Source organism: Electrophorus electricus, chromosome 3 (assembly GCF_013358815.1).
Source record: "Electrophorus electricus isolate fEleEle1 chromosome 3, fEleEle1.pri, whole genome shotgun sequence".
NCBI lineage: Eukaryota > Metazoa > Chordata > Actinopteri > Gymnotiformes > Gymnotidae > Electrophorus > Electrophorus electricus.
The window spans coordinates 13124995-13147223 of NC_049537.1; the positions used below are offsets into that span (position 1 = coordinate 13124995).

General features: G+C 40.9%; 1 protein-coding gene across 6 annotated transcripts in view; it reads left to right on the forward strand.

The window, feature by feature from the left end:
* The window catches only part of LOC113571658 (cadherin-22), a 127530-nt gene that overhangs the window by 101040 nt on the left and 4261 nt on the right, over positions 1 to 22229 (forward strand). For 5 of the 6 annotated variants that reach the window (XM_027000729.2, XM_035524607.1, XM_035524604.1 and 2 more), the window contains exons 11-12: positions 10745 to 10862; positions 13969 to 14220. In XM_027000729.2, coding sequence (XP_026856530.2) covers positions 10745 to 10862; positions 13969 to 14220 — 370 coding nt within the window. Of the gene's footprint in view, positions 1 to 1038; positions 1421 to 10744; positions 10863 to 13968; positions 14221 to 22229 lie in introns of those variants that run through there. The other variant, XM_035524610.1, reaches the window with a different exon arrangement.

The following is a 22229-nucleotide window of genomic DNA, read 5'->3' on the forward strand; positions in this document are numbered from 1 at the left end:
TAAAATGAGAAGGGAAAAGGATGACTTTAAAACAAGGCCCCCATGCTGGAAGCCACATTTATATGTGTAATGAGGCCTAGGCTCTTTCCTCTCCATCCAGAGACAATTAGCTAAGTGCTAAGCGCTAACTGCCTCTCAGTCCTTCTGTGCTGGCTCATCTCAGAAGAATATTAGTCCTCCCCGCCCAGTGGCAGCACATTAACCTTCGGCTGATTATCACAGAGAGTCGGGTTATCAATCTGAAATATTAATTGCTTTCATATCCCAGGTGGGACACACGTTTCCACAGTAGCTAGTAAGCTATAGAAACTGCCTGCGTTGGGTTATTCAAGCAGCAGACTTTTAAAGAAAACCCTGGATCAAATCAGTCTTGCATTCTTCAGTTTGCTTCTGTGGAAATGATCTTGTTGAGGTCAGGGCTCATTTATAGGTTCAGCTGTGAACCTTCAAGGAATGGTTCTAGTTGAGGCTAAAGTGAAAGACTAAAAATGGAAGCCCGTATTTCTTTTTTCTTTTTTTTTCTTTTTTTTTCAGTAGAACCTGCAGATGTACATCATTGTAAGGTGTGGTAATATAATATATGATATAGAGTACATATATCATAAATCCTATTTTATGTTGGTATTTTAATCTGCCATATTTTATTATGTGTCCCAAGAGGTTTTAAATTACAACACTGCAGTTATGAATGTCGTCCACACCCCAGCTCCCCAAACTCTTTAGATGCAATAACTATCATTGCCATACTGACATGGTTGCAAGAAGACTTCATAGATGAGCATGAACATAGAACTTGAGAATGTTTCTCTTGTAGTTTTCTGCAAAAGCCTGGAATCAACAGGCCTTTGACAGAAAACCTATTGAACTTAAAAACTTTTTTGTCCCTACAGCACTGTTCATTTGTTCAAGTTTTTTTTTTTTCATGAGAGCTTTGAACACAGTAGATAGCAAAAACATTATTTTCTTGAATGAGATTTTGAAAAAAAGAAAACACTGTTCCATTGTTACATGGCTGAAGTATTTATATCTCCTCCCCAGGGTGTCCCTTAACAACAGAAAGGTGCCGTTGTGGGGTCATACAAATGAACATGCAGACTGAACAGGACTAGCAGTCACATACATGCAGTTCTTTACTTTAACCCGTTAGTATTTAACGAAGGCCGTAATCCTTTGTTTTTGTAGCCTTGTCCAACATACAGATTTCTCATCCAAACGTCATTTACAGTATATGATATATATTAACGCATTGGAACTGAAAGTGCTTTGAGAAATTGGTTTTAGGAAAAAGTGAAAAGTTTTCTGTGAATGTGTTTACACATACTGTTCACATACAAGTGGTGTTTGGTTAACTTGTAAAACAGTGGAAGCCTCATGATTTTGTGTTAATTTATGTTATTTTTATCATTTGTTAACCTCGACTCTTTTGGGCATTAAAAATTATTTATATATATATATATATATATATATTAAATTCAGTACAGCTGTGTTCTGAGTATAGCTTGTGATCTTTCTGTTTATCATACACTTCCAAATGCGTGTATCTATAATTGCAGACTGAACTGTGTTTGCCTACCAGGTGTGTAATGCATACAGATAACAAATGCATAACGGATATCCAGAGAAAACATACTGATTATGTTGAGGAAGTTAAAATTGTATTTGATGTGTACATCACTGAATTTGCACAATCTGCATAATTTGAAAGAACCATGAATCTCATGTTTGTAAAGCAGTGAAAAGTTTAATTTTTTTCTTCATTTTTGTTCCTTATTTAATATCAACACAAAGAGAACATTTTTTTTCTCTCAACACATTACATTTTATTAATATATTCTGGAAAAAAAGATGAGTTCTTTCATGTTTTACAGGCATTTTTTATTTGGACATCACAATTTCCCTCTCTCTATATATAACATGCTAAACCCAAGATTGCACACTTTGCCTAAGTTGTATGGCAACTGATTACTTACAGCAAGTTCTAATACAAAGCTCTGAGCTGGTTGTCTCCTTTATTCTGCTACACACATGGGAAAGGTATATATTTTTCCAGAGTAAACTTAATTAATGTTCTGGGTGAGATCTATTGTACAACATGACCCAGTGGGGATTTTAACCCCTGCTGTTTGTGAACACACTTAAAGTGAAAAATGACAAACGTAATCTCTCTTTTTCAAACCTAAAGGCTACAGCGTGAACCTGTGAAGGTTTAGCATAATAAATTGTGCTTGTTAAGGTGTAGCACTTCTCGAGCCACCTACTGCAGCCTTAGTTCTGCAGCCATGCTAATAGCTCCACGATAACCTGTAGGATACACTTGTGCATTGTGGTGTGTTTCCCCCCAGGGCTGTACCTGTTCACTAGGCGGCAGGAGGGAGAGGGGTTCAGAGAGCCATATTAAAATGAGCACTAACTTTGCCCACACTCTCCACTGGGGCATTCATCACTTTGATGAGTAGGGAAGAAAGCAGCCCTGTGGATGAGCTGATAATTAGAGGTATCTTTCTCTCACCTGCGCTGCTGTGGCCAGCAGAACTTTGTCCTCAGCTTCCTCTAAGCTCATTCCGCCTAGCACATTCGAAGGGAAACGAATGCACGACCGTTGTTCCCTGGGTCGGCAGCCATGTAAAACGCTGTGTTTATTAATGAGTCAGTCACAAAAAGTGGAATCTTCATAATGTTGTTAATATTTCTTAGTAAGTTGGAAGAAAAGAAAAGAAGAAAAGAAAAATAACTTAGAATACGTTAAAGAATATTGTGAAAATCTTGACGAAAGATTTTCACTATATATATATATATATATATATATATATATATAAATAAAACTCTGTCCTGAGTGCCGCAGGGTGCGGAACAGAACGCACAGACCTCCTCGACTTTGAGAGACATTTAATAACATAAAACATACAAGACAACGGTGGCACTCACACAAAACATTAATGCTGAACATTCTTACATTAAGAGCGTGAACATTAATAACAATGACAAAGACAAAATAACATTAACAGTGATCCTACAAAAACCAGTAACGCTTACAACTACAAGTAAATCAACAACTACAATGACCCACAAAGAGGCTCACACTAACTGGGGTTTAAATAGACAGACAGACATGTTACGATTAACCCCATGCAGGTGTGTGTCCTTACGGAGGGCGTGGTTACAAACAGACGTGGTTCCCTCTGCACGCGGCGGGCCATACCACATGACTTGTGGGGGAAGGGGGGGCGTTCCATGACATGTCCAAGAAGATAAAGTTCATGCATTGGTTATGGGGTTCACATTCAAAAATTAATTCAGCAAGACCATCACCTATTCGTACAGTATTGTGCACTGAGTGATCACTTAGACTCTATAGCTATACCTAATAGGCTGGCATTTAACAGTCAATTGTAAGAGGTAATCCATCATTGTGACACCACTGTTGTAGTCTGAGGTCACTTGACTGACTGTACTTGAATCCTGTTGCCCTCTTTCATGAGTTAACTGCTATTTGCAAGAGGGCAGGTAGATGCTTTTAATACATTCTCATTGGTTGATTTTAATATGCATTTCTACTGTAAATAAACTTGTTGAAATCGATTATGCAAACATGACAAGAACATAAGCTGATATATGTGTATTTATATACACATACACAAAATATACAGACATTACTTTTTTATTCATGAAAAAAGCAACTGGAAACATTGCACACCTGTGCAGAGAACAAGACAACTTCTAATGAGACTAGCTTCCATGTACATCAGATCAAACTGAATGAGAAAGGACTGATGGGTGTCAGTTCAGATTGAGTACATTTAACAAATTAAGTGGTAAGCCTTTCACAGGAAAAAAAAACAAAAACAAAACAGTAGAAAAAATCCAAATATAAAAAAAAATCCAAATCCACTACTTACCTACAAGCAGAGATATTCATATAGTAATATCAAATTACTCTAATATAATACTATATGTCATAGTTCTATATATAGTAATATAGTACCATACATAGCTGGCCCAATTAAGCAAGCTTTGATACTTTGCCTTGTTCACATGTTTCTGTCTGACACTCCCATGCTTACTACTCTTTTCAGGCTTCCGTAGGCAAAACAGTGGGATCGGATTATCCAAAACCTCTAAATGTATGGAATTTGATCTCATTTGAGGGATGACAACACAGCATGTTTGTATTTAAGGATGGGGGAGTAAATCTGTTGGGGGGGGGGGGGGGGGGGGGGGGGCGAGGTATAAGACATAAATAAAAGGCTTTACGAGACAGTGCATAAGTAGCTTTGGCTCAGGGACATGGCTCCCCAGCTGGAGACATAACAGTCACATACAAGAAAGAAATGTGAGAAAGAAAGAGAGGTAGGTAGACAGACAGATAGACTATCAGATAGATAGATAGATAGATAGATAGATAGATAGATAGATAGATAGATAGATAGATAGATAGATAGATAGATAGATAGATAGATAGATAGATAGATAGATAGATAGATAGATAGATAGATAGATAGATAGATAGTTTATGTGCAGTCTGGATATATTTAATATCTAACCTTAAACCAAACATGAGCACATTTAGCCATGTAATGACAGTTAAAGAGATTTTAAATGATTTACTAACTTGCAACAGAAAACCTACAGCAGGGATCACTGGCTGACTCGAGGGAGGTGGATTGTTCCTGCAGGGTTTCCAGTACTGTACCTGAGGTACACCTGATCCAGCCACATGGGATTAGATGCACTGCAACCATGTGATGGTTCAGTGTACTGTTGTGAATTTTGCTGCAATCAGAAATACCTACTAATTGACCAGCTTTGCAAGCAAGCGAAATGTGGCTCAGTCAAGTCGCTGTACCATAAAGACTGACATATGAATCCACTATACAGTCTTGAATGCAGCCAAGATGAATTTCTCTCTTAAATCAGTTTAACCTGCCAAGTTATGGCTCACTTGATACAACTTAAGGAAAAGAACAAAGAAGTAATATAGCCCTGGCAAAAAGTAATATTGCCCCACATCCTAATTGAGCATATTCACCTGAAGCAGTTCCTGTTCACACTTGATAGTGTAATTAACTGTACTGATGAACATTTCCATCCTGTTCTTCTACTTTAATCACTGTAATAGTGGTTTACATCCTGCTGTCTATTTGTGTGAGGAGCCCACCCACCACATGTACATACCAGATCGAAGGCCTGATAGGACGCTGATATTTTTAAACATGACTGATTAACAAAGTGCCACATACTTTTATGGCAGTTTCCATTTGCTCAACTTTATTGTGTCAACTTTATTGCATATCATCATTTATTTTATAAGACAAAGCCTGAAGAACAGTGTCTATAAATTTGAAGGGGATGACTAATCTCCAATATCTTCCTTCACCTTTACAGTTGCCAGGGTCATATTTTTGTTAGCCTAAATTCAAAGAGTACCCTGGGGGGAAGGCTGTCGCAAGCATGACTTGTAAGATCATAAATTTGATTAAAACCAGTCGGAGTCCAGTAGGCATGGCTATATAACTGCTGTATGTATTCATAATATATTTTAAAACTATGCATATAAAAGATTCATATGTGACCCTGACTACAAGAAAATAAAGCCTTCAAAATATATATATATAAGACATTTAATTGGATAATATCTAAGAGGTGGGATTGTGTACTGTAGGCAGACAGTAGACACAAGTCTGAGAATAGAGCTATATACAGACTGATATGTTTACCACTGAGTTACAAGGTGAAAAGAAGATGAATGTGAGGAATACTGGCTTTCCCTTTCTGTTTTATTCGATGGGATGGCTAGCTAGAGCCCTACACAAAATGTTTGCTTTTAACTAGAACATTGCATTATTTTCTCTCAACATTTGATCAAATTGTATGTGTCTGTTTAGGCAGTCCTTTTCAACTTACTTTCACCTGAACAGTAGCGTAGCCTACTGGTTCAGACCATGACCACTTGGATCACTCCATGGGGATAACTAGCATTGTTAGTCCACTGTCATTAGTTAGTTAAGTTAGCATTGCTACACTGTCAGTAGTTACAGCTTCCATTAGCATTGTTAACCCATTGCTATTAGACTATGGTAATGTAAAACTAAGATACCAGTCTCTTCATAAAGCTACTGTGTAACTTAATGAGGTAAGTTTAGATGCAAGAATCATATGTTAAAGTTCATTTATACGTCAAATATGTGAAAAGTGCTGACTTATGATATATTTATATTTCTTAGAATAGTGCACCGTTGAAGCAATTTCTTAACAAGTCTATCCTGTTATATTATATTTCATTTTATGAAGCTTCAGCTGGAAAGAGTAATAGTGAAATAAGTAAGGCCAAAGACAGAAAGAGAGAAAGTGAGAGAGAGAGAGAGAGAGAGAGAGAGAGAGAGAGAGAGAGAGAGCGAGAGCTGTGCAAAGATCATAAGATGTTGAGTGCTCCATTACATTAGCCCATTCATTTAATTACTAGTAGGTCAGCATGTATGATCCCCAGTTGTGGCACTGAATGACAAAGTAAAGCCTGGGGTCTTTTTCTGTTCTGACTCTCTTTTCCTCCACACTAGAGTGATTTGCAGCAGTCAGGGTTTGCGTGCATATGTAACTCTAATTGGATGTTTGGTCCAATTAAGAGTGAGCTTATGCCAAAACACATCAAACACAGACTAGCTGTATCAGACTGAAACAGGGGTCAATGAGGGAAAGAGTTATGAATATGAAAAAGAGAGAAGATAAAATTAAAAAGAAAGAGTCTATTTTCCAAAAGACAGACAGACAGACAGACAGATAGACAGCTAGATAGACAGACAGACAGACAGACAGACAGACAGACAGACAGACAGATAGATAGATAGATAGATAGATAGATAGATAGATAGATAGATAGATAGATAGATAGATAGATAGATAGATAGATAGATAGATAGAAAGAAAAGTGGAATTATTTAAACCCTTATCTCTTCTTCCCTTTTCAGTATTTCCTCTGTGAATAATAAAAGCGAGCACGGTCCACTTTAAAGATACATGTAAGTGGCAGAATTATTCACCTGGGAGTTACCAGCAGCAGCCTTAATCAGACCTAGTCAAACCAGACATGTCCTCCAGCATAAGGAACTGAAATCCAGCACACAGTCTCTCTCTCTCCATCTATCTCACACTCTCTCTTAAATCTCTGATTTCTAGTGATCTCTGATCTGCTTCATGGGCTAGCATTGTCTCCTGGCCTAGCCTGCGCTCTGATTGGCACATGGAGCGGGATTCCATCACACCAAGCTCAATTCATAACACTGTGGTATTTGGGCACAAGAGCCTGATCAGATGAAAAGAGACATATCATATAGTGTTGTGTGTGTGCAAGAAAAGGCTGGGTGGAAAGGCATATACTAAGAATGGCCTAGGGATGAGAGGCCTGTCAACTCTGCACACAATATCAAACAGCACTGAACATCCGTAGCTGACAAAGTGCAAGGATGCGGTCCTCCCCTGGGAGCATCCTGGCCGCATGACTAACAATATGGGGGAAAATACACAAGAGTGTGTAAAAGGACAGACTGTGTAACATGCAGTGGACTCTTGACTTATAGATAGAGAAAGAGAGATGCATGTGGATGGTAATGTGCACATGTACCATGCTGTGCATGCGTGAATGAGAAATCTCGGGAGACAGCCTGAGAGCGCTTTTGCCTTCGGCCCCAAAGGGCTGCGGGAAGTGCAGTTAGGGGAACGTCATCAGATTCATATGTCCAGGCCCAGTCCTGCATGAAGGTTCAGGAGAGGCATGTTAGATGAAAATCTAATTAGAGAACTGGGCTTGAGGGAGCTGTAGTTGCTAGTCAATACACTCCACATTCTCTTTGGCCGACACACACACACACACACGCACGCACGCACGCACGCACGCACGCACACACACACACACACACACACACCCACCCTGTTCCTTAGACCCATATTCTCTTTCTCTCTCTCTCTCTTCAGATTACCCCCAGGGCCTCGGCATGGCTCTCCAAACTGGGCTATCATTTGGATCATTGCTATTTTTGTTGTCCTTGCCAGTTACACACTGGTTGCCTAACAAGCCATTCAGCTCTAGTTAATTCTTTTGGTAGCTGTTTGCTATGTTACTTATTGTTTGGTTCATTGCTAGATAGATAAATAGATAGATAGATAAAGAGAGAGAGAGAGCGAGAGAGAGAGAGAGAGAGAGAGAATGTGCTGGTATTTGCCTTTAACACTGCCTGTCTTTTCTCTCAGTTGTTCACAGAGCAGAGAATAAACTGGAATCTTAAGCAGAGTATTAGGTGTTTCTTCCCTTTTTTCTTGATTTTTATTAATTGTTGTAATGACAGCAGAGGAAGTTTGATGCAGTCCCACACGACTTCCTGTAATGCTGACGAAATAGAGCACCACTGTGCCACCTGGGTCCCATGTGCCGATAAAATGTGTCAGGTTCACTTTACATTAGCCGAGGAGAGGTATTATCTGTTCCACACCAAAGAAGTGAGTTGCATTGCAAAACATGCCTTTTCTGCAGTCCCACACTCCGAGGAGCTTATGCATTCATTTGATTTGCCAAGAGTCTTTTCAGCAGGAGTTTAGGTAACAGTTGGCTCAGTGAGACAGAGCTGGTTCTGCTCCAGAGCACTAAACTCAGTCTAACTTGCTGCAGTGTCATAATTACTGTTTTCAGCAAAAGTGTCTATGTCTGAAACCTTTCTCAATTAGTAGTTTAGGTGACCATTAAACAATGCTTTTTTGGAGAAACCGGCTTTACTTTCTCACAGGGACACTGACACGATATTGAACACCTTAGGACCATCAGAATTAAGGATTTTTCATTTCCAGTGGCAAGGCCTTTTAATACTAATGGACACTGCATTAATAACATCTGTTTGCATTGCCACTAGTTGCTATGGCAGCAATGAAATTAGGAAAGTCGAAAACAAGAACTCATCTACACTCTTGGGACTTTAGAATGAACATGGATTGAATGTTATGATTTAAACATCTACTTTTTTATATATAAACTGGCTCCTCCTCCTACTAATTCAGAAGCACTTTGCTTTCACAGCTGATGAAAGACCATTTTTGCACAATTTATTTACTTCCATCCAATGTTTCACTGGTCCTGCTCAACTTTATATTAAATTATGTAAATAATTATGCTTAAATAAAAGTTGTAAACCACTTTCTTGAGGGATAACCAGTGTGTTCATATAAGACTGACCAGTTTCCACACACGAACCATGCTTAGAGTTCCAGAAAATATCAAACATGTAAAAAGTGCTAACTTTATCAATATAATAGAACATGGAATGTATTGATTGTTTGTGTGTGCAAAGATCATAAGATGTTGAGTGCGCCATTACATTAGCCCATTCATTTAATTACTAGTAGGTCAGCATGTATGATCCCCAGTTGCAGCACTGAATGGCACAGCAAAGCCTGTTTGCATGCATATGTAACTCTAATTGGATGGTTAGTCCAATTAAGAGTAAGCTTATGCCAAAACACATCAACCATGGATGTGCTATCAAACTGAGACAGTGTAAGAGAGAAACAGTTATGAAGCAGGGACAGATACAGAGGGTGAAGAAGAGATGATACAACAAAAGCTTCTGAAAACAGAACAGTACAGCCAACAATAAGTCAAAAGACAGAGAGAGAGAGAGAGAGAGAGAGAGAGAGAGAGAGAGAGAGAGAGAGAGAGAGATTATTGAAGTCCTTATCCCCAGGATTCCCACTGTGAATAGTAAAAGTGAGCACAGTCCACTTTAAAGGCACATGTAAGTGGCAGAATTATTCACCTGGGAGTTACCAGCAGTAGCCTTAATCAGACCTCTTCAAACCAGTCATGTCCTCCAGGATAAGGAACTGAAACCTGAAACTTTTGCCTTCCACTCTAGATCTCTTTCTTTAATCATTTGGAAAAGTGCCACTGGGAGGGACAACCATTGTTTGTAGGGAGTCTCCTTTGAGCATAAACATTGCCTGAGAAGCATTTTGTCCTTGCTCTCACTTTGTCTCTTCTCTTTTTTCTCTGCGTGTGTGTGTGTGTGTGTGTGTGTGTGTGTGAGAGAGAGGGAGAGGGAGAGAGAGAGAGAGAGAGAGGGAGAGAGAGAGAGAGTGGGACAAAAAGAGTGCCATTGTGCTTTTTTAAATTCTATGCAAGTGCGTTTCCTCTTATTTGACGGAGAGTCTTTGTGTGAATGTCCCTCTCTGACTTTGTTCATACTTCAGCAGGAAGCTAAGTATGAAATAAGGCAAAGATTCGCTTGGGGAAGTTATTCCAGTCCCCTCTAATTTCCAATTTGGATTTCTGCTGCCTCCCTGAAGAGTGACATAAATGCTGCATGAGCCCTTTGAGGAGTGTGTAATGAGAAAAGAGCAATAACCGAGCGCGGGAATTTTGCTGTGATTGTCTGCAGTGGCATCTGCCCTACTCTGACTCTTGCACTATCTCCGTTCTCTCCGTTAGCCTTTTACATGCGGCCGTCTGTTGCTTTCCAGGATCTTCTCATTTAATCACCAGGCCCAATTTCAGAACACGCCCTTCGCAAGTGGCACAGAAAATGTGATTCGTCAAAGAGCTCTAGATAGTAGTGGTAACAGAAAGCCAATGTGCAAATTACCATCGTGGCCAAGTCAAGATACGAATGAAAATGACAGAGGAGATTAGTATGATTATACTCTTTTTTTGCTGTATATGAATGTAGGCTCGATCGTTCTCATTTTGGTCTCCTCCTCTGTCCTCCAGCTCATTCACACCATCAGCGTTGTGGACAGGGATGAACCTCAGTCTGGCCACCGCTTCTACTTCACACTGGCCCCTGAAGCCTCCAACAACCGCCATTTCACACTGTGGGATATCAAAGGTGAGGCTTCTACAAACTCATTAGCCTGGTTCAATAATTAAACGCCCCTTTGTCAGGTTTAATTTTGGTAAAAGCTGTAATATGAGCAACTCAATTGCTTTCATTTGATTGCCTTATTTTCTGGGTTTAGACTGTGGGCCTGTAGAAACCATAGAAATTAGCTTGCTAAAAAAGGAATGTCTGCTGTGGTATATCAATATCCTGATATTCCATTATTCGCAGGGAGCATAACTACTATTGATAGATATGTAAGAGCATCTGCCTAATGCCATTATTGTATATGTAAATATCAATATAAAAAATAGAGGCTATGAGGTATTTTTGTCCAATTTTGTGCAGTATCATCTTTCTAATTTAATTGGAAAGGATTATTATGTTTCTGTTTATATGTATATAATGCATGTAATGTTTGTATTACTTTCATTTCATTTCTGAGTCTCATTTGACTCAGAAGCACTGAAAATGAAGTAGATCCTAAAACAGCACTGAAGCAAAAGTATTGTATTTGTTTAATTGTGCAAATGAGTTTTTATACAGGCTTCTACAATTTGTTTACTTCTTCTTCTTTATATCTTTCTTTTGACTGTTTTGAGTCTTTTGGCATTTCCCCAAATGCTGCCCACCCCACCCCCTCCCTACCAAAAGCAAAAAGCTAAGCAGTGCTGTTATGTTTCTGTGTGGCTCTTTGCAAATATATGTGAGTTAATGTGATGCATGACTAAACTAAGATTGATACTGATCTGACACAATGAAAATGTCAGCTGTGAGAGCGAGGGAAATGTCAGCGGAGTGTCTGAGGCCAGCTCAGGGTATACGGACACACAGGCACACAACCACACACACAAACATATGCACGCACATCCAAGTCTGACACATGGCCTCTGCATCTGCCGAGGCTTGTGCACATTTGCTGACATGCTGATTGTAAACAGGCAAATGTGCCATGTGCCACATGCACACAATTGCTGTTACACACTGTCAGACAAGGAAAAAGAAAGTGTTTTTTATCCACAAGGTCTACACACTATGCATATGAGCATCAGTGTTCACAGGCTTCCACAAAAACTACACCTCCTCATCTGTCCCCATTCTCTTTCTCTTCTTTTTCTTTCTAACCCCCCCTTAAAGCCAAGTCTTCTATCCTCCACCCCCTCCCCCTCTATCATACTCCTGATTCCATGGACACATTTATCAAACTGTCAGACTGGAGCTGTCATTTTTCCCCTTTCTCCATGGCAGCTTCAAGTTGCATTCTGTCTCCCTGGTTTCTGACACATGAGGACAAATACGAGCTTTTTTTTAATGCCGGAAAACTTTTTAGGCATGGCTAGAAGTGCATTAAACTGCACTTTAGCGTCAACAGAGCGGCACTTGCGAGATACCATAATATTAAACTTGTACTGTGTGCTTTGAATGGCAATGTCTTTTTCTTTTAAAAATAACTCAACTAGGCACACACTCAACATTTGATTGACGAGTCCAAACAAAACATAATTCTTTTTTCACTTTCAGAAAGTTTATCTGAGGTTTGTCAATACCACTCTGCTATTTCCTCAAAGTGGTGCCTGTTTTGATCATACATCACTATATTTGAGTCAATAGAATTAGATTTTTCAGTGTCCAAATGCTTTGGTAGCTTTGTAGTTTAATATATGAATTAAATGAATTAAGTTGATTATAGTCCACTTTTAATTATGCAAAAGATGAAGGGATGATTAATGTTGATGCATATACTCATAAATGTTGACATTACATATTTACCTTGTGTTGATATTAAAACTGTTTCCACTGTTTGTTATGAAAGTCAAGGACTAAGGGCAGCATCAGATTTGTTTTTGGACATTTATCACTTACACTACTATTAGTGTTGATCTGAAAAACTACTCTTACTGTTGATCTGACAAAACAACTATTACTGCTGAACTGGCAAACTACTATTCGCATTGATCTGACAAACTACTATTAGTGTTGATCTGACAAACTGGAAGCCGTGTCACTGACAATCCAAAGCCTTGTTTTATATGCATCAAAGAGGTATTGGTCTGAAGTATGTAGTTTCATCATTGTACTATATTATAGTAGAGCATGAAATGTCAAACAACCCAAAATACTGAAAGAATCTCTGTTTGATTTCTGAATCCAAACATATTTGCTATAGTCATTTTTTACATCTAAGCTGTCAGTTTCATTTCACCAGCGTACCCACATGCTGTGGTTAATGTTGAAGATTTGGAAATAGATTTGTTGTGCTTCTCAGAGCCATGCGGGGTATTTATGAGAACAAGAGTGCCTTTGAAAGAAGATTTGCTGGTGAAGTCAAAGCGCAATGTCACAACGTTTTTACTCAGCAAAACCTGCCTTCCCTCCAAACAGAACTGGTAGAATGAGAGAGGATTTATCAGGAGCTCACTCTATAGCTGCACGGATACTGTGATGTATTCCTGCCATGATGGATAGAGGTCTACACGCCGGCTCGCTGGCGGAGTCAGGCCTATACTTTTTTACTGGGCTTTGCAGTTTGTCAGTGTTACATACAACTCATATCCACCATTTCGCTATATGTCTACTTTGCTTCTGGGTCTGTTTGGGGGTGGAACTTGAGTGCTGTATAGCTGCTGTTTTTTGTAACCACTAGTTCTTCTGGATATGCAAACACTAGATGACAAAGGAAAGAATACATTCATAAAGACTTTTTAAATTTAAAGCAGAGAGTTTCTTTTTCATGTTTTGAAATTGTGATCAGAATCTGTTAACAGAAACTGCATACCAATTAGTGAGCCATTTATTGATCCCTCATGGTTGGAAGAATGATGAATGAAAAATTTTATGAAAGAACATAGATAGAGATTAGGGAATGGCTCTATGCAATCGAATATAGACCACCTTCTAGCAGCTCTGGGTTTGAGTGTCAGCCATTTGTTTTGTTAAAAAGTTGAAGCAGTTTGATATTCTTATACGTCTACAAAAGCTTTAACATGGCCATCTCTGATAGCTCCTCAGCCTAATGCAACCTTTAGCAGTGCTGGCATTTAACCAACCAACAGTTGGCATTTAACCAACAAACGACATTCCTCCCACTCCCTCCTCTCTTCTGTTGTGTCAACAGACAACACGGCAGGAATTAGAACCCAGCGCTCAGGCTTCAACCGGCAGGAGCAGAATGTCTACCTGTTGCCCATTCTTGTGGTAGACAGTGGGCCACCAGCCCTGAGCACCACCGGCACCCTCACCATCCACGTGTGTGGCTGTGACCCGGACGGAGCCATCCAATCATGCAGTGCCACAGCCTTCGCCATGGCAACAGCACTCAGCCCCGGCGCCCTAATTGCCCTGCTTGTCTGCGTGCTCATCCTCGTGGGTAAGGCCCGCCTCATACCCGTAAGCCACACTCACTCCACAGTCCCTGTGATCACCGGCATGCCTTGGCTGCCGTCCACCAGCCCCGTCCCCGGGATGTCGTATTACACCACCGTGCTATTGTTTGCTGTTGGCTTTCAAAGGCTTCCTGCCAAGGAATGTGTGCAGTGTCTGCAAGTTGCAGTTCTTGTTTTTATTTCTAATATTCAATAAAACAACTCAAGAATCAGAAATTCTTCTCTGCTGGCTGTTTCAGTAGCCCACACACTTGACATGCAAATAAATGTTTTGGTTGCGTATTGCAGGAGGGATAGCTGCAGGCTACAGATTGCATATGCTATCCACCTACCAGCCACCTTACTAGAAACACCACTTAACTCGCTACTATGAAGTAGCCAGTCCTTTTGCACTCATAGTGTGTCTGCCACCCTTTACTCTGTTAATCAGTGGTCCAGTTCTGACAACAGGACCCCCTGACTGATATTATTCCTGTTGAGCATTAACAATGACATGGCAATGGAATAGTTGTGTGTATTGAGTTGTGTGTGTTGAGTTGTGTTGAGCAAGTTTGTGCTGGCAAGAATCTTAACAGCTGCAAATATCACTGCTGGCATGAGAGTGGTCTGCGCACCCAAAAGATAACAAGCCAACAATGATCCTGTGGTCGAGACCACTAATGAATGGCTACATGACAGGAAACACGAATAGTGCATGAAAAGAAGAGATGGGATAAACCTGCCAATTGTACCTGAAATGCAGCTGTTTCTACTACAGTGTTTGGAGAGTGTATACTTTTTATAGACATATGATATCATTTATAATAGTGTTGAAGCAATGGTGCTAGTAGAATTGTTAGTATGTGGTGGTTCACAGAACATGGTCTTTGCTGTTGGTCCCATTTAGCTGCAGTACTAAAATGCTGCCAGTAGTTGTACACCTTATCTAGACCGGGAAAAAAAACACCATGAATGGTAAGATTCAGCCCTCTGCCTGAATACTGCTGCCTAATTTAATGTGGCCCACTTGAACTTATGAAACAAATAATATTGATATGGCCCATGGTGCACCTGCACCCAACCTTTTCACATTAGAGCAGTATCAGTGTAACATAATGATTGACTCCATGTCCCCAAAAAAAACCTGTTCTATCAGCTGCACCTACGCCAAAGCACTGACACCTCACATTCTCCCCTCATGGTGCGCAGTGTAGCTAGCTTCCTTCAAAGATGTTGCAAATGAAGAAATTTGATGAAGTGAGGCAGTTTCAAGGGCTCCGAGGCCAAGTATGTTTGTTCATGGTAGAGGTGAGTCCATCTTTTGTCTTCTTTGTGAAGAAGCTGGGGTGCTGGTGGAAGAATTGTCTAAAATATACACTAAGCTGCCTCACAACCAGGAACTGCTCAAAGAATGAAAACATGGCAGCAGCAGCACAGAAGGATGCAGCAGTGCGGGTTTTGTTTCTTAAGAAGTAGTCAAGACAACCAAGGCAAACATTGTAGATTTTTAATATTTGGTGAGTTGAAAACCTGCATTAATAATGCATACTAATCTTATTTTAACCTATGTTAATTTATACAACAGCTGCACTTATATATGTTAAAAAATAGTTACAATTTATGGCCTTTTAGGGTCATGCATAAATGCCAATGTGACCCAGGCCAAAATTGAGTTTAACACCCTCTGTGTAAACCCACACAGTGCGCGTTGCATTGTGATGTGAAGGTGATTAGAACTATTTATAGCCAGTTCATACATTACATTAACATGTGATCTGTACTGAACAATCCAGCCTCCCCCTTGCATTTATATCTCATATTTATGTACATTTGCTCTGTCTGCATTCTGACTGGATCTTAGTTCATGTGTGCAATACACAAACTTTCAAGATTGTCAAAGTTTCACTGAAAAAAACTAAACTAAAGTAAACTAAACTAATAGCATGGCAGGAGTAGAGAAGCCAGAGATTTTATTATAGAGCCTGTGCTTACTCTGCTGAAGAAGGGCCCATCTGCTTAAACATGTCCTGTTAAATTGTGCTATTTCTATAGCAACTGGACAACACTGTCACCCTAAACAATGTTATTAGTATTTCTATTTCACCAGGGTATAAATATGAAGTAACACACTGAGGTAAAATTCCTTTGTCATCCATCAACATAGGTAAAACCCAAGAGCTCTTAGCTCAAAAGAGAAGAAAAAGTTGTTTAGTTTTAGAGACTGGGGAGTGGCTACAAAAAACAAATAAATAAATAAGTCAGTAGACACAATCAGAAGAAGAAGAAGACGTTCCAAAAGTATGGAAGTTCAAATTTTGCCAGTAAGGGGATGTATCCACATATTGCTCCTGCACACAGTGAGGATGTAACATGCGGTGGCCCGAGTGCCGTAGGGCGAGGGGCAGGACGCACAGACTCCTCTGACTGGGATGAACATTTAAAGACACAAAGGCACTCACACTTATCACAGACAAGAAACATGAAACGTTTAACGCTAAACAAACACGATACACAAAAATACATCCAACAGAAACATGTTACATTTAGACATTATGCTGACAATAACCAACACCCTGCACACTTTAACACAGGTTTATATACATAAAGACGAACAAGGTGCAGGTGTGTGCAGGTGTGGTTACAGACAAGACAGTCCTCCCACTGCACGTGGCAGGCCAAACCACGTGACTTGCGGGAGGCGAGCGTTCCGTGACAGAACCCCCTCCCAAGGAGCATGATTCCCGACGCGTCCGTCCAATGAACGCGAACCTCCAGGCGCCATGTACACGTACACATAAACAGAGCACGGCAGTGCCTGGCACCCACCCAGTACCAGGCGGGCCAGGTGCCACCAACAAGAGAGACCTTGCGGCGAGAGGGAGAAAGGCAGCTTCCCTGCCTCTCTTGGAGCAGTCCAGTATGCTCCACAAGACTTTGTGCCTGTAAACACAAAAGGTGCAAACAGAAACACAATAGCACCAACACAAACACAAGGTGCTGTGACGTGGTGCCCGCCGTCCCTGCAGGTGCCTTGATGTGTCTGTGGCCTCAATGGACACGTGGGGGTGCACGTCTGCTCCGGTTCCAGACATGCCACCTCCCTAAATGGTCCTCCTCTTTCCCGCCACTCTAAGAGCGTCCCAGAGGCAGTTTGCCTCTGAGGCTTTGGGCAGACCCTTCCAACGAGTCCGCTGAGGGGAAGGGTCTTAGGAGATCTTGCTGGCTCCACGCGACCGCCCTCTTTCTGGTCGTTGTGGTGCCCCTCAGTCCTCCTCGGACCGGGCTCAACAGCATCAGGCCCCCCCAAGAAATTCCTGAGGGTGTTCCCCTCTGCCTCCGGAGAAGACACAGACAACGGTCGTGGTCCTTTCCCCAATATCCTGGGATCCAGGCAGTGGTGCAGGGGGTGTCTACGCACCTCCCGCTAGGAAGTCCATTCTTTGTCAAGGGAGAGTGCGTCCTGTAGCAGTTGGTTATTCTGTAACGTGTGATTTTATCTTGGGGTTTCACTGTTTCAAAATCAACAATGAGATGCCACCTTCATGACCAGGAGATTTTTGGACACAATCCAGAAACAAGCCCTTCCTGAGACCAAGACACAAATCCCAGCATCTGAACTTTGCCAAGCAACATTAGAATTGTGTGTTGTGGTCAGATGAGACTTTCTGTCCATACACACCATCATAATTTTTGACCAAAAAGGGGACAGTACAAAGAACAGCACCTCATACCCACGGTAAAATATGTTGGTGGCTCTTTGATGCTTTAGTGCTGTTTTGCACCAGTGGTCCATGGGTTCTTACAAAGGTCAGATGCATAGTGAATTTCATTCAATACCAGAACCAGAAAATCTGGTTGCCTCTGGCAGAAGGCTGAAACTGGGCCATGCTTGTGTATTCCAACAAAACAAGGAGCCAAAGCAGACACTAAAATAGACAAAGACATGGTTACAGCAACACAAAATCAATGTTTTCCAATGGCCCTTTGTCTCCATACTTAAGTCCAATTGAAGATCAGTGGTCTCAGGTGAAGAGAGCAGTTCACAGTAGAAAACCCAAGAATCTCAGTGAGTTGGAAAAGTTCTTCATGGAAGAGTGGTCCAAGATCTCTCCACGAGGGTTCTCCAACGCAGAAAGAGCCTGAGTGCTGTCATTTTTGCCAGGGGAGGCCCTACTAAATACTGAAATTTGGAGTGACAATATTTTTGGAATTTACATTTTTGTGAAAATTTGCCTTACTAAAGAAAACTTTTATTTTCTTCCACAAATCTTTTTCACAATAAAAGCATTTTAACCATAAAAGAATTAACCATTTGTTTAAGACCAAAAAAATCACTCAGTGTATGTGTCACAATTTATATATGTTAATTTTAGCTAATTTTCATGAATGATGCCTATAGTTTCTGGATGTGACTGCATGTATGTATGTATGTATGTATGTATGTATGTATGTACACACACACAAACACACTCACACACACACACACACACACACACACACACACACACACACACACACACACTCATGCAATTTTAGATAATTTTATACCTTCCCTGTTTTTTTAAATGTAGAGTTGTAGTTAAAATAGTTAAAATGGACAAAGAGCAGATGTATCCCAACCTTTGACTGGTAATGTATATACATACAGCATATATAGTATATATATGCACTTTGCTTGCTGCACATCTGGTAAATGACCTCTTGAAACCTTGAGATTCATTTATTCAATTTGTTCTCTCATAGAAACACACAGATAAGTCACCTCATCACCTCATTTTAGAGTTTACCAACAGCCAACAGATGTATTTTACACTGTAGTATAATACTGCTGTTTCCTCCAAGAAGCATTTTTTGTTGTAACTTCTGTTTGTGCCGCATGCACACATATATGTGTTTACTACTCCTTCGATTTCTCTGCTGCTACCATGTCTCTAATGGCCCCCATCTTTATTTTAAACTTTGATTTGTATATTGCTTTAGATGCTGCACAGAACAAGGCTGGGTGGGGGTGGGGGAATCTAGACTGAATTGGCATGAAAGCCAATCAATATTTCATGCTCTGATGGCGTTGCTTTTGGGGCGTCCTCTTTCATGTGGTAAGGGAAAAAGCTTTTGTTCAGGTGGTGAGCACGCACAAAATGGGGCCGGGTGAATGACATCCAGCCACCTTGCCAGGAATGAAGTGAGCAGCTGAATGGATGCAGCCCTCGATTTGAAAACGAGCAGCATCAGCACCTCTGTCTCCACAAAGCGGCCGAAGCTTTAAATGGGGCAGGTTTTCCAGACATCTCCAGCTCAAAGCACCCCGATTTCCAGCTTACAAAATGATGGCGACAGAGAGAAGTCACGTTCTCATCTCTGCAAGTTTAATTAGCTTATTCTTTCTCTCTCTCATACTCTCTCTCTCCCTATGTGTGTCTTTCCCTCTCTTGATTTTTGCCTTGACTGGGTCTCTTTGCTGAATAACTCTTAAGTGCTTGAAAGTATGTTCAAAGAGTTTTTTCCTTCTTAATCAACAATTATGTGCTTTTGTCACTGAGTTCAGTGTGTTAGTCTGAAAACCTATAAACCTCTACCATCTGCCTGCAAGAGAAGTCCAAATTTATTGTTGCTTTAAAAGCATTTCAATCCAAAACAGAACATGGCTGTCAGCCTGAAGAATGCATTTTTAAAATTGCAAGACACACAATCTGCGCTCATATCTATTGCATTCTGAACCTAATCAATGACTAACATTCATATTGTATACAAATGGACTAAACGTTCTCCAGTGGATTTACAATCATAATGAATTTGTAGTAAATTGGAGTCTTGGATGTGAACATTCCCTGCAAACTAATTTTCTCTCTAGTGCACATTACTGTATTACTGCAAATTACTCCACACCTTCTTTGTCCCATTATAATGTGTAGACTTATAAGAAATAAGCATGAGTAAGCATTCAGATCATTGCCAGTACAATAGAATGCCTTTAAAAGGTGTTGCCAATCATGGAAGGATTACAGGTGGGACCACAGTTCTGGAGAATGAGAACTGAATGAGAACTGAATGTGCAAGGGAAAGGTTTTATGTGCAGGCATGGAGCAGATGGAGACAGACAGGAATATTGTACCTCTAAAGCACCAGTGCCTTACCCTTCTCATACCTGTCCAACTGCTACGCCATCCAGGGAGACCTAATGTTGCCCAGGTAGGGTGTGACCACCCTCCAGGCCTGTGATAAGAATCTTGCCGTCCCTGTTAGGTCAATTGGTGTCCATGATGAGGCCAAAAATGATAACAAAATTCCACCTAATTAGCTGCAAAATGAGCAGCTCCTCCTTGAGAGGGTTTGGATGGGTGTGTGTGTGGGGGTGGGGGGGGGAGTAGATGGATCCATTTGGGCACTGAGCGGCAACCTGCACACATCCGCCCCAATTACGGCCCATCTGCCATGATGGAGGCCGCCGCCTGCCTGCCGCCCAAGGGGAAATTAGCTGTCTTGTCAGGAGTGCTTGTTGGAACATCTGTACACCCAGGAAGTGCCACATGTTCCATAGGGGAAGGTACATGTCGTAGCCCCTCCCCTCCTGAATCCTCCGGCGTCAGATATGGACCTCCACAAGCACTTAATGGACAAGCATGGCACTTACTCGGATTGATATGGGTTTAAGTGTCTTAGTGGATTTGGAGGTCTGCTGAAAGAGGAGAGAACCTTGGGCCTAAGTGTATAGCACATGGTGTAAATCTTCTGTGGGAATACTAATGTAATCTCCATACAGATGCTCTTCAACTGTTGCTTTTCAGTCTCACCGTACTCATTCACACACAGTTATTAATAAGATCCACTACTGCAGACCAATTTCAAATTATTCTAAAGAGATACAGTTCCCCTTACTAGAATAAATATGCATCATGTTTTGTCCTAAAAAGCAAATTTTTGGAAGTGTAGCCCATGCGCAGAGGCACTGATCTCGCCTCCTGGTATTCCTGTTCACTTCCCACTGGCATCTTTTACATATATAACTAGGATTAGTATTACAGCAACACAACATCAGTACAGTAAATGTAAGTCTCACAACAGCCTAATCCCAGCTCACATTCCTTGTTAGTTAGTGAACAACCCAGTGCTTGGTGAATTCTGCTTCACAGGATCAGAAAGCAACGTCACTATGAATGCTTGGCCATCACAAGTCAGTTATCCCATTGGTAACTTTTCTGACACCTCCTGCTTAAAACCCAAAAGGCCAGAATTGTGGGTATGCACACTATGCAGAGTGCATCCCTGGTCTGTTTACTCAGTCACTAGCTATTACTGGCATCTGATTATGATGGAATTGAAAGTAAATCCAAATTAAACCTGCATGGTCGGAGAGTCACCTCCACCAGGCTTAAAGGCAGGCATGGTATTAGAGAGAGTGAGACATAGTGTGTATGAGAGAGAGAGTCTGATCAGAGCTTTGTAAAGAGTACAGTCAAAAGTCTCTGAGAAATCTCTCCGCCCTAGCTCTCTTCAGTTTGCCTTCCCTGTAATTTTTCAATCAATTTATAACCAAATAAAAACAATTAAGAGCCCCTTCCCACAAGTAACTTGTACAGATTACTATGGCTGACATTGATTTTTTTTCACCCACATAACACAAAAAAATTAAAAAACCTTGGCAAAAAGTGTTCATTTGTGTGTACCCATTTTGAGGTCTTCTCTGTAGCGTCTCTTTGGCTGTTTGCCACTGGTAATATATCCAGCCATATAGGAGCAGGCAAATGTGCACTCATGGGCACTCTGTCATGGTGGCCAGACTGTGTGTGTGTCTGTGTGTGTGTGTGTGTGTGTGTGTGTGTTTATGCGGGTGGGGGTTTGGCTGATGCAGCCCTGACTGTAAATCTCAGCCTTATACAATCCACCCAGAGCGTTGCTAGTATCAACAACGGCGTTAACGTGGTCGTGCCTCTTTCTAGCCATGTAATACACTCCCACCATCAGACCAGCCATAAAACACCGGATGCCAGATATGTGCAGGCCCATCAGGGGCTGT